This window comes from Python bivittatus, unplaced genomic scaffold (assembly GCF_059951505.1).
Source record: "Python bivittatus isolate LINGU-HERP-01145 unplaced genomic scaffold, Pbiv_v1 ctg000350_np1212, whole genome shotgun sequence".
Lineage (NCBI taxonomy): Eukaryota > Metazoa > Chordata > Lepidosauria > Squamata > Pythonidae > Python > Python bivittatus.
The window spans coordinates 40,683,380-40,696,014 of NW_028277074.1; the positions used below are offsets into that span (position 1 = coordinate 40,683,380).

The 12,635-nt window shown below is 41.3% G+C and overlaps 1 protein-coding gene across 5 annotated transcripts in view; it reads right to left on the reverse strand.

Annotated features, from left to right (window-relative positions):
* LOC103063803 (cohesin subunit SA-2-like) overlaps positions 1-12,635 on the reverse strand; it is a 68,511-nt gene that overhangs the window by 1,184 nt on the left and 54,692 nt on the right. For all 5 annotated transcript variants that reach the window (XM_025166118.2, XM_015887916.3, XM_088144989.1 and 2 more), the window contains 5 exons: positions 11,805-11,906; positions 2,148-2,314; positions 1,918-2,046; positions 843-1,033; positions 461-635 (listed from right to left, as the gene is read on the reverse strand). In XM_025166118.2, the coding sequence (XP_025021886.1) occupies positions 461-635; positions 843-1,033; positions 1,918-2,046; positions 2,148-2,314; positions 11,805-11,906 (764 nt within the window). The remainder of the gene's footprint in view (positions 1-460; positions 636-842; positions 1,034-1,917; positions 2,047-2,147; positions 2,315-11,804; positions 11,907-12,635) is intronic.

Genomic DNA, 12,635 nt, shown 5'->3' on the forward strand with positions numbered 1-12,635 from the left:
TATATATTCTTTAATGAAGACTCCATATAAATGCCATATCTTTCCTGCCCATATGCTCAGTGAAGCTCCACTCCTTTTAAAATAATTAAACCCAATGAATTTAGATGTTTCTAAATAGAACTTTTTTGAATAGTAGAATATCCTATATCAAACCTGCTTTATAACTTTCAAAAATGGTTTTCTATGTGGCAGACAGAAAGCATTGTGGCAGTTGTCATAAGTTTGAAAACCATGCTGGAATTACATAATGCATTAATGTTCTGGATTGTGGCCCATGGATATTAAGTTATAATTATCCCCACCATCCAATAATGTTTAAATCACAGCCAGACTGCCCTCATGTCATCACAGAATCTTGGACATACCTTGAAGAAAACACTTCAACTTCTCATGTATCTCATAAACTAGAGTTGATGGACATCCTGTTTATGAAAGCCACTCCAACAACTCTTCTTCTTACCTATGTTTTCTCTTTGGAGTTGCAAGACCCAATGAGAGGGAATATTCTTGGTGATAACTATCATGAGATTTTAGCCTCTTCCTGTTTCTCAGTCCCAAGGAAGGAAGGCAGGATGGATATTGAGTATCAGAAGTCCTGTTTGCTCTGTCTGTGTGACTGTTTTTGGACCAGGATCCTGAAACGGACAATTTAATATTTCATACTTTAGCAGAACTCAGTCATGTATCTCACCAAACATTGTCTGAGGTAGAAAAATACAGACATTTCTGAGGCCTAAATCCATCCTACTTAAAGTGGGATACCAGGAATGTTGACTTATGTTGTTATCAATGCCATTATCCAACATGCAAGCTTATTTATACATATTTCAGAAATGTCATACCTTCAGATAATTTCCTTTTAAAAGAAGATGTCCTCGTAATGCTCACAGATGGCCACTCGTGTGAGCTACTGATAGCAGAATTATCATCATCATCGCTGGCCAACAAAGAAGTTCTGTACCAAGCCAGTGAGTGCCAGGTATCTTCTTTACAAAGTGCTGTTTCAGGTACATACCTTAGCAAATAACTATATCTGAATGTGAAGATTGGGAAGAAAAATATTAAGTTGATTTTTTCCCTATTGTAGTTAGAATTCTTTCAGAAAAGTTACAAATATTCATGTCATTAGACTTCAATGTGACAACCTCCAACCTTGGTTTTTAGCTCCCAGTTATGTAATTTGTGCTAAAGTGCTTTAACTGTCCTAGATTTTAATAGCACTGTTTTTTAAAGTTTGTGCTCTTTTTTTTCCTGTAAATATTCTGCACTTTTTAACAAAGTGGTATATAAATTAAATAACAAAACTGACTGTACTATGGGTGGTTCCAAATTATATTTAATTACTTAATTATTATATTTTAACTTAGAGATTGGTTACAACATCCACTTTTCATGACTTGCTCATCAACACATGCTCCTCTGCATGCATAAAGACATCTAATGATACAACCATTACCGAAACATGTACATCTGCATTGATCCAAAAAGTCACCCTAAAATATGAAAAGCTCATCTGCTCAGTCTAAATACAAATGTATGTAACTCAAACAGCTTAAATAAAACTAAAATAAAAGCTAAAGCACAGCTACACCTCTTATTCTGGCACAGAATGCAAGAGCAGATGCATCACCTCTTGACAGGGTCTGGACCTCTAAAATTAAATAATTTAGGTATTTTTAAAATGGTTGAACTTTTACAAAATTGTAAATATAAAATCTCATATAAATACACCAACATTTCTGGGGCAAAACTGTCAAATATTATGATATGTTTGATGTTTTTTTCAAGGCACGTAGGCCACTGTGCAACTTCTTATGACTGTGTTCAGTCATTCCCCACTAATTTCTGTATCACATTGACCCTTGTAATACTCAACTTTTTTTCCCAGAAGAAACTAGCATCAAAAATAAAACTTACACAAGTCTTTTATCAGGCTTTAGAAGCTTATTGGAGAATTCACTGAGGATGATCAGAAAGTTTAAGTTAGGAGGTAGGCACTTCCCCTCCATTCCAGCTGCCCCTTGGAAGGCGAATTCAATACCTTCCCTTTTAACAGGAGTAAGGAAGAAACAGAAACAGAAAGGATATTTACAACACGAACACCCTTCAAACAGAAGACTGAGGGACAACATGCAGTTGGCACATACTTGTGTATCATAGCTACGGATTCTCGACTTTTCACCTGGTCCCAGCCAAATGTCAAAGAAAAGCGCCGGGCAAGCTCTTTAATGTTGTTGAAGGAGGTGGAAGAGGAATCCAAGCTATTGCTGTTACTGCTGCCATCACCTTGGCTTTCAGTATGCTTCTGAAACAGCTGCAGATCACAGACATTGGTTTAAAGTTTATAGGCAATAAAACAGTCCCTAGGAGGACATACCTGGCATAAAACCAACCCATTCCTTGCTCAGGATGCAAGCTTACACCAATTTATACAATAATCCAATTATATATTTTAAGAATCCCACCAAGCTGAACAAGAACGTGAGTGGCACAGATGGGAATCAAGAGCAGGAAGGTGAAGGAAGAGAAGCAAGATACCATTGGCAAAGACATATTGAAATATTTGCTGCAAAGAAAATAAGCACTTCCTGTTCCCATTTAAAGCAAGGATTATGTTTTTTGTAATGAGCACAAAATACTCTTTCTTATGCACACCAGAAAGAGCAGTTACCTGTCTCCAGTTATGTGCTGCTGACTATAAAGACTTCTTGATAAGTACTTAGTTGTTCATATAAAAAACAGTATATTTTCTCTTAATCTTGACAACATTCTATTTTTAGTTATTGTATTGCATTACAGCATACACTATTGCAGATTTAAATTTTAGTATGCCCTTAAAAAGTAGAGGACAGAATAGCAGTATATAGATAAAATGTAGGTGATAAAACTGGTGGTTTCTTCTAAGTTCTACTTTGGAATTGGAATGTGTGGCAAAGTAAATCTGGAGTTGCAAATCCATGTTCAGCTTGCAAACACATGCCCAGGATGAGGTGGAACACTAAAAAATAGTTAAGCACCCACACAGACCCCTTTCCCCTACAAATTGTCCTCTCCCTAGGTGAATTAGGTTAAAAATAATGAGTATCATTTCATTATTTATATATAAAAGATACAGTGGTACCTCGGGTTACGAACGCCTCTGTTAACGAACTTTTTGGGTTACGACCAGCTCCGGCCGCAAAAATTTACCTTGGTTTGCGAACTCCGCCTTGGGTTACGAACCGGATCCGCGGCCATTTTCCCTGCTGCCACGCGGTCGCGGCTTCCTGTGGGCGAGATCGCGGTAGCAAGGAGACGTTCGGTGAGGCTTGTGGTGTGTTTTGTGGCGTTTTGGAAGGTTTTTGGTGTGCTTGTCAGCATGGCTCCAAAGAAAATGCAGAGCAGGCTTGGCAAGAATAATTTGCTTCGGGTTGCAACCAATTCGGGTTGCGACCACAGTCACGGAACGGATTAAGTTCGTAACCCGAGGTACCACTGTATACTTTCCATTAAGTACTTGTCTCAAACACTGACTATTCATTTGATGTATTTATATTGATATATCTCCTTATTTTTTAAATCTGTTAGATTTATGTGATCTACGATTTTGACTCTGCCATTCAAACTGTCAAGCTAATATCCAAATCAAAATTTCACTATAAGCCAACTAGGAAAACTTATACAGGTAGTCCTCCCTTAACAACTGTAACTGGGACCCAAATTTCCATCGCTAAGCAACACAGTCATAAAGCACGACATCACATGACTGTGCCACTTAGCAATGGCAGTTCCAGCAGTCCCCAGTTACCATCATTAAACAAATTACCATGGATCATTAAGCAAGGACCTCACGTGATCGTGACTTCCAACTTCCTGCCAGCTTCCCTATTGACTTTGCTTGTGGGAAGCTGGCAGGGAAGGTCACACATCATGCTCACGTGACCACAGGATGCTGCAATGGTTGGAAATGCGGGCCGGTTGCCAAGCATCCAGATCACAATCATGTGACCACAGGGGGGCTGCAACGGCTGGAATTTCAAGGACTGGTCATAAGTACTACTCATTCAGTGCTGTCATAAGTTCAAACAGTCAGTGAATAAATGGTTGTTAACTGAGGACCACCTGTATGAAATAAACACATGAAGAAAAATCCATGTCATATCCACAGGATAATACAATTACCAAGGTAGGTAAATTGTATTTTGTCTTAGACCAGCATGTGACAACTACCAAGTGGGTCTACCAAAATTAAGCTCAGTATATAAGTATTATATAAGTATTAATCTGTTCTTATATTGAAAAACCAACGTGTAGAGGTAGTTTCTGTGACTGTCCCACAATAATGGAATTTCTTTCCTGTAGAGATCAGACATATCAAAGACTAAGCCATTTTTATATTTAATTCATAAAACTTTTATCAGGAAGATTTTTGGAGACACAGATTAAAGCAAGTAAGGAAGACTTTTCTATTTGGCTTACTGTATTTTGATGCTTTCTATATATTTTTATTGTATCCTGCAGTATTAAGTTAGATTTAAAAGCGCCTAATTAAAAGGTACCCAAGCTATACAGCTAGCAATATCAGTCCGCCTATATATCCCAGCACAAAAGAAAAGGCATGCTTCATTTTTCCCATGCAAATTGGTTAGGTGGCTTAGCACATTTCAATCTGCACTCTTTCAAGGTCAGTCCAAACTGGGCCAGTTGCCTACGTGATATGTAAACACAGGCCCCTGACTATGCGAGGAGAACTTACAACTTACTAAATGCTGCTGAGCCTCCCCTTATCTCATGTTTCAGGGGATATCTTATGAATCTTCCTAAGTTCTTTTTGATAACATGTGTGAAATCCAATGAGGTCATATATCAGCCATCTGAAGAGGGATGTTCTGAAGCCTGGAGGCTGCTGTGGAAATTAGCTTCACACAGCTAGTTCTGAGCAGGCTAGTTAAGTAGGATAATTGTGTAAACTAAAGCAATACCTTCAGTGCAACTTGTTTGGAAGGCATGTCACTAGCAGTCATTCCAAAGGTTTTGCGGCCTGTGAGATCGTAAACTTGTTTCTAGGCTTGGTGCCTTCAGCCTGCAGATAGAACCTCACCTAACTTAATGCTTCTCTCACTAGAACTTTAAAGAGACAGCCAACTATCATCTTTTCCCCTAAAATATATTTGTCCCATGAGTTTTTGCTGAAAAAGCATTTTTTCATTTATTTTGTGTATTCTTTATTTGCAATATGAAATAGAATAGCAAAATAGTCTTATTGACTATTGGTCCATAAGACACTATGGACCAATAGTCTGCATACATATATAGGATTCTTGTTTCCCTTTGTTTCTATGAAATCTGCTCCACATATTTACTATACTTATGTCCCAGTCAGTCATCTCAGACAAATGGAAGACTTCCTATATTCTCTTTGAGTCCCTTCATTCACACAGGGTAACCTCTGCAATCAGAAAGGTTGAAAACCTGGAGCCCCATCCACTATTCCACAGTGCTGGATGAGGTGCATATAGTGATACTGGGTTGCTGGCTGTTTGGAAGGGCAAATACATCCTTTCTTCAAATTGTCTTCCAGAAATTCCTTCAAGGTGACTACCTCTCAAATAGACATGGGATACTGTCTCTTTGCAGAAATCTGGGTTCCTGGCTCCAAGTTGATGGTACAGCCTCACACCTGATGAGGAAGTAAAGCAGTGACCTCCTCCTCCCCACACATCCACAAACCCTGAGTATTTTTCCAGTAAGGCAGGAGAATTAGTGTGCTGAGCAGGGGTGGAAGAAGGGAGAGAGTGAAAAGCTTGCAATTGGTGCTGTAAACATCTGGGGTGTGGAAAGGAAATTGCTCCTCCCAGTCCACATCTGGATTATGATTTATAGCCAATCAATTCCAAGTACAGTGGGAATCTGTAAGGAGGCAGGTCTATAGAGCAGCAAGAGTTCAGTTGCTCAGGTGTAGTATACTGTTAATATTGGACCAGCTCGCAGCATTTGCCCATCAATTGTTTCCATTAGCATTGGTTTTTCTAGTGTCTGAGTGGGTTAATTAAACTGTTGTACTATGGTTTCATCAATGAAATTGATTGTACCCCCAAGTCTATAAGGGCTGAGAGTTATATCTCTAGGTCTGAGTCTAAATGAAGAGAAAAACGAACAACAAAAAAGAACTTGCTGGTTGTCAGCTGTCTGAGCGATCCTTAGTTGTCTGAAGGCCCCACTGCCACACTTTTGGGAGGGGACCCTGCAGTTTCCTAAAGCTATGGACTTGGAACAATTCAGGTACTTGCTTGCTCCATGGCCTATGGCTCCATAGATGTGGCATGTTGTCACTGATTTAAAGGCAGGAACTTTAGCTATGTAAGATCTGGCTAGATGTCCAAGAGTTCAATCTCTGTTTCTCTTCTAAGGACAGAGATTTTTTGACTGCCCTAATTTGCATGCGTTCTCTGGTGCAGGATTCTGAAGGAGGGCTAGGGATGAAGAGAGGCTGAAAAACCCCTCCCTTTGCCATTTCTTCTATGCCTCAACTCTTCCAACCATCCATCCATTAACACAATATTGTATCAGCTCTTCCAAATTATCTAAGGTTTTTTTTCTCACAAATTTATATCTCAGCTCATTAGCAAGTCCTTCTTGAAATTGGTCAGTCTGACCCAAATCATTCCAACCCACATCCCTAGTGAATAATTGGAAAACTGGTAGGTATGCACACACTCTATGTTGACCTTGTTTATGCTTGCAAATCTCATGACTTGCCATTTCCTCCTAGCAGAATCATCAAAGGACACTCTAATCCTTGCATGAAATTCTGGTAGTTGTCCTGTATTGGTTGTTGCCATCAATGATGGCTGCCCCATTTCAGCTAACCAGCACAAAAGTCTTGGTGCGATTTGTAGGAAATTCTGCAGGCTGACCCACAGAAACAATTCACACTAAGATGTAAAGGTCAGGAATTGGTCCAAAGGTCCAAAGGTCTTTTGGAATTGATCCAAAACTTCTCTGGCAAACCTTCATGAGTGCAAAAATACCGGCTGTGTTGAAGAATGTTGCGCCATTGCTAGCTAAGGTAAACTTTGTCCAAAATGCTGTCCTAAATTGCATCATGGCATTTTGCAGATTAGTTATTTGTAAATCCATCTGTTGGTGTTGCAATAAAGCTGCAGCAAAGTACTGCACAGACAGGGAAGTTCCCTGAGGGTTGGATACCATCTCTACAAACAAAGATAAGATTCTCTGTCTCTCTTAAAAGAGGGTAGGTCCCTTGAAAATTTATCAGAAAACAGACTCCAAGTTGATTAGAACTATAGTGTATTGAGATAGGCTATTGTAATAGAATCTTGCAAGCCTGACTGCATTTTTCCTGTCCTCCCTCTTATAACCCAGGGAGTCACAGAGGAGTCAATCTGAGTTCCTTCCTAATGTTCTCCTTGTTTCCCAGGCTCAATGTACATTTATGCATGTGTTCTTGTAACCATCTCTGAATAGTTTCTCCAAGGTCATCTCTACAACTCCTTACATGCTCCAGTTAAGAATACTGGCTGATATCTGGTGACATTTGCACATGGACAAGTCAGCCAGAGGAATATAAGAAGGGACCTTATGCCTATTATGTCTTACATTCATAGATGTATCCATGAAAGTCAGTGTATCATGATTTCTTGAGGAGGTATAAGGGGAGGGTGGCAATCAGCCAGAACAAAGCATTTGTTGGGGGGAAAAAAGGGGGTTTCATAATATTCCTGAACACAAGAAGGGAAAGTGCCATCCAAGCCTTCAACTTATATATTCCATAATACAGGGACTGCAACAGAGAATATCTGCTGCTTTGTCCAAGTCCCATAAACCCTGGACAGAGAAGGGACTCTTAGCAGACCTTCCAAGATCACGAGACAGGTAGAGTTAAATGCAGCAAGGTGGTGACTGATGTATCCCAGTGCTGCACTTTACAGGGATGTGTAAAAAATTACTAGCACACTGAATTAGAAGGGCTTAGAAGCTAACTGGAAGCCAGTGCAACATCCTCAAAATCAGCATTACTTTGCAATGGTAGGATTACCTTGCCAGACGTCTGGTCACCACATTTTGTATTAATTGGAGATTTGGGGTATCTCCAAAAGCTGCCCCATGTAGAACATGTTGCAATAGTCTAAATGTGTGGTAATCAAGGCATGATTACCTTGGTTGAATTAGGCTTGCAACTGGCACAAGTTAGAACTGGGTAAAGTGCCCACTTGATCCCAGGTTATGGCTAGGTAGGTTAAGCAGGAGCAATGAGTTCAACAGGGCCCCAAGTCACAAAATAATTCCTTTGTAGGGAACGTGACCTGGTACAGAGTTACTAGCCAGACCATAATTATCACTGGATTACCACAAACTTTATTGATGAAAATTAACTCAGTACTGACAAATTAAATATGAGCTTCTTTTGTCCCATGTAGATCCTGACAGTCTCCAGACACTGGTTGGTTCAGGCCAGGGTGGCAGTGTAAATCTGAGTAGCATCACCATATTGGTGACATTTAACCCAAAACCAATGCATGACTTTGCCTAGCAGTTTCCTATAGATGTTAACATCAAAGAGGAGACTATCAAACTTTATGTTCCCCAGTATGGATTGACTGCAAACTCAAGCACATGATTACTGACTAGAATCATCCACTCAGGCAGAAGTGGAATCCCTGTAAAATGGTCCCCCCACCTGATCCCAACTTTCCATATCCAGCTAGATACTATTATCAAAGCTATCAAACACTGACAAAAGATATAACAAAAACAAGAAGGGTGATTCCCCATCAATGTCTCTATGTTCTACCAGAGCGTCTAATTCTGTTTCCATCTCATGGCTGAGAGTGAACCCAGTTTGGCATGAATCTAGATATCTGTTTCCTCTAAGATCTTCTGTAGCTGAGCACCCATGACCAGGCACAACTTGTTAAAAATGGCTGGATCTACAATAGAGAGGATGCCCTACAATCTATGTCAAGGCAGGTGGCATCACCTGCTTCCTCTGAGAAATCTTGACAGCCCACCAGATACAGCCATTTACCTTCAACCTGGCTGCCCTAAGGAGCCAGTAAGGACATGAAGTAATAGGGTTCAAATCCAGAGAGTCATATCCACTTCCTTAAGCTCTATAAAATCAGAAGAATCCCAAATAATTTCATGGAATCCTGCCTTATCATCACTGCTGACTGCCAATTGATGTCCAACTCAGAGCAAATCGGAGTGACTTTATCCACAAAGAAACCAGCAAATGTACTTGGTGTGCTGATAGACACTGTATCCCATCCATCTTTCCCCAAAGGGGTCCATGAAACCCTGAACAGACCTGGCACTGGGAATGTGTGGACATTATACATATGGAGTACATGCCAAACTGTAGGCTTAAACCAGAATTCCCATCAATCCTTGGTGCCATTCACTCCTTGATTTTTGCCATCCTCACTTCAGGCATCTTTTCAATTGTTTCAATCCCTAAGCTCTTTGGTAAACCAGGGAGATGCTTGGGAGTAGCAGTTGTGCAGACCCGCACAGGAATCACCTTATCCAGGGCTCTGATATTGTTCTGAACCACAAATACAAAATTAAAATACACAGCAGATGAGGAAGGAGACAGGTCCCTTATGACAGGCCAGCAGGACTGGGGCCATCCTAATCTCCGGAGGGAAAATATTCCACATGGCAGGCACTATGGCAGAAAAAGCATACCTCCTGGGCCCACCAACCTGCATTCCTTAGCTGACAGGACCCAAAGCATGTCCATCCTGCCGGACTGGTTCAGATAGGAAGAAACAACTGGGGATAGATGGTTTCTCAGGTAACCCAGTCCCAAGCCATAAAGAGTTTTAAAGGTGATAATCAGGACCTTGAACTGCACCCAGAAGGACACCGGCAACCAATGCAGCTCACAAAGTAGCGGTGTTACATGCGCTGAGTAACCAGCGCCACTGATGACCCATGCTGCCACATTCTCCACCAGCTGAAGCTTCTGAAAGCTATTCAAGGGCAGTCCCGTATACAGCGCATTGACTAGTCCAGATGAGAGGTTACAGGGGCATGAGTGACAGTGAACAGGGTCTCCCAGCCCAGGAACAGGCATAACTGTCACACAACCCAAAGGTGTACAAAAGCCTTCCCAGCCACGGCTGCTACCTGCTCTTCAAGCAGGAGCCATGAGTCCAGGAGGACCCCCAGAATGCACACCAAGTCTGTCTGAGGCAGTGCCACTCCATCCAGAAAAATCCCCAGCATCAGAAGGTCCAAACACCCAAAGCCACTCAGCCTTGCTTGAGTTGAGCTGAAGCTGTTGCACCCCATCCAGACCCCTACAGCCTCCAGGCACTGGGACACGATGTCTACAGCATCACTCAGGTAGCCTGAGGTAGAGATATAAAGCTGGGTATCATCAACATACTGGTGATACCTCACCTCAAACCATCAGTTGACCTCACCTAGCAGCCTCATGTAGGTGTTAAACAGGAGGGGAGATAGAACTGAGCCCTGCAGCACCCCAGAAAGTAGGGTCTGCAGGCTGGACCTCTCCCCACTGTCATTGACTGGAACCAGTCCCGGAGGAAGGAGGAGAACCAGCACAACACAGTGCCACCCACCCTCAACTCCTGGAGCCAGTCCAGAAGGATACCCTGATCGATGGTATCGAAAGGCGCTGAGAGGTCAGGAACAAGGACGGATGCACAACCCCCATCCTGCTCCCACCAGAGGTCATCCAAGAGCGTGATCAATGCTGCCTCAGTCCCGTACCCTGACCTGAATCCTAACTGAAAGGGGTCCAGATTTGTGCAAATGGCTAGTCCCCCTTTACCTGAAAAACTTAGCTACAGACTAAGACCCCACCATCCCTACTCATCATGGTGTCTATTTAGTCCCCCATTCCATTTTCCTCGGAGACTTATCTTCCTTTCCTTTCATCTCTCTTCCCATGTTCTGTCTCCATATACGCTGGAGCAGCATGAACTACTATGTGTAGGTACTTTTTTTAAAAAGATTTTTTAATCTTGCCTTTCTTATTTTTATAAATAACTCAAGGTGGCGAACACACCTAATACTCCTTCCTCCTCCTACTTTCCCCACAACAACAACCCTGTGAGGTGAATTGGGCTGAGTGTGACTGGCCCAAAGTCACCCAGCCAGCTTTCATGCCTAAGGTAGGACTAGAACTCAGAGTCTCCTGCTTTCTACCCTGGTGCCTTAACCACTAGACCAACTGTGCAGTCACATACCACCACTCACACACTCACTCTTACAATTCCCCAACTACAAATTAACTTAATATATCCAACCCCACTTAACAACCATCATATAAGAAACTTATATTTTTGCCCCAGGAACCCTCGACACTCTGCAATCCCTTATACAGTTAGAGAGAAAAAGAGGTTCCCCAACCCCTCTCCCCATTCTCCCATTCCAAAGGGGGAAGTCTTCATCAGCCCTGTCTGGATCTTACTAGGACATTCCAACAATATTGTAAAATACCATGACTACAAGACTTGATAATCTCTGAATCTAGTGATTAAAAGGGTGGGATCCAGAAGTGCATGGAACAGACTTCCATGACCCAGTAATTGTAATGAGTGCAGGGGAAGAGGCGATTTTCATTTTTAAAAAATCCCCCTTCCTTTTAATCATAGTAGCATGCAGTTAGCGATCATGAATCCAGCTACCTCGTACAAGTGAAGCTCTTCCCTTTGCAGACCACCAGGACTGGATGTAAATACAACACATTTTCTAAAGTTCAATTACCCAAACAATGTTCCTGAACTGATCTCACAGAAAAGCACAGCTGTCCACAGGAATATTCTCACCTGCTGCAAGCAGAGGATCAATGTTCTTGCACTTTGAATTTTGTTGTTCTGCCTTGTGCGGCTCAAAGTCTCTTTAATTATATCTCCAAAATCATTATAGGCCTGTCCAGTGGGAAAAGAGAACATAGCGCCTTAGATCAAGGAACAGTGTCAAAAAAACAGAGAAATCAGAAGCCATTTTTTAAAAAAGGATACAATTGAACTGATAGCTACTTAGAGGAAATATTTATTAGAGGTGCACAAATATTTCAAATCTGAAACACTTCAAGCCCAGAACAAATTGTTCCCAGCTTAGCAGGAGTATCTGATCATTCTGAGCTTGAGATAGCTGTGTTTCGAAACAGGTGTTTTGAACTCAAAACTGGGTTGTTTCTTGTTGAGAACACTTGGTCTGAACAGTGTTGGAACACTTCCAATATGGCCAGAACAGCTGTCTCAAATATGAGACAGTGTTTCAAGCATGTAATATGCTGCATACTATTAATATTTGAAGCACAATCTTCTACATGACTAAACAAAACTAGACAGCAATGGGAGTCATTCAAATTCATCTCTACAGTGGGTAAGCAACATTTTGCACCCAGATGTTCTGGATTTTAATTTTCTTCAGTCCTGGAAAGCACAATTATGGAGCTAGAAGTTGTAGTTCAAAACATAAGGAGGGCCTACTTATGTAGGAGTAATTGCCTACTCCTGATTTACAGCATTCCAACCTTAGGTTATTTTGCACATAACATTATTCTATTTGTGAAGAAGCTAATTCAAAATCAGATTCAATTAATTTTATTGGAATACATTACCAATAATACACGTTTAGGAACATACTTAAAG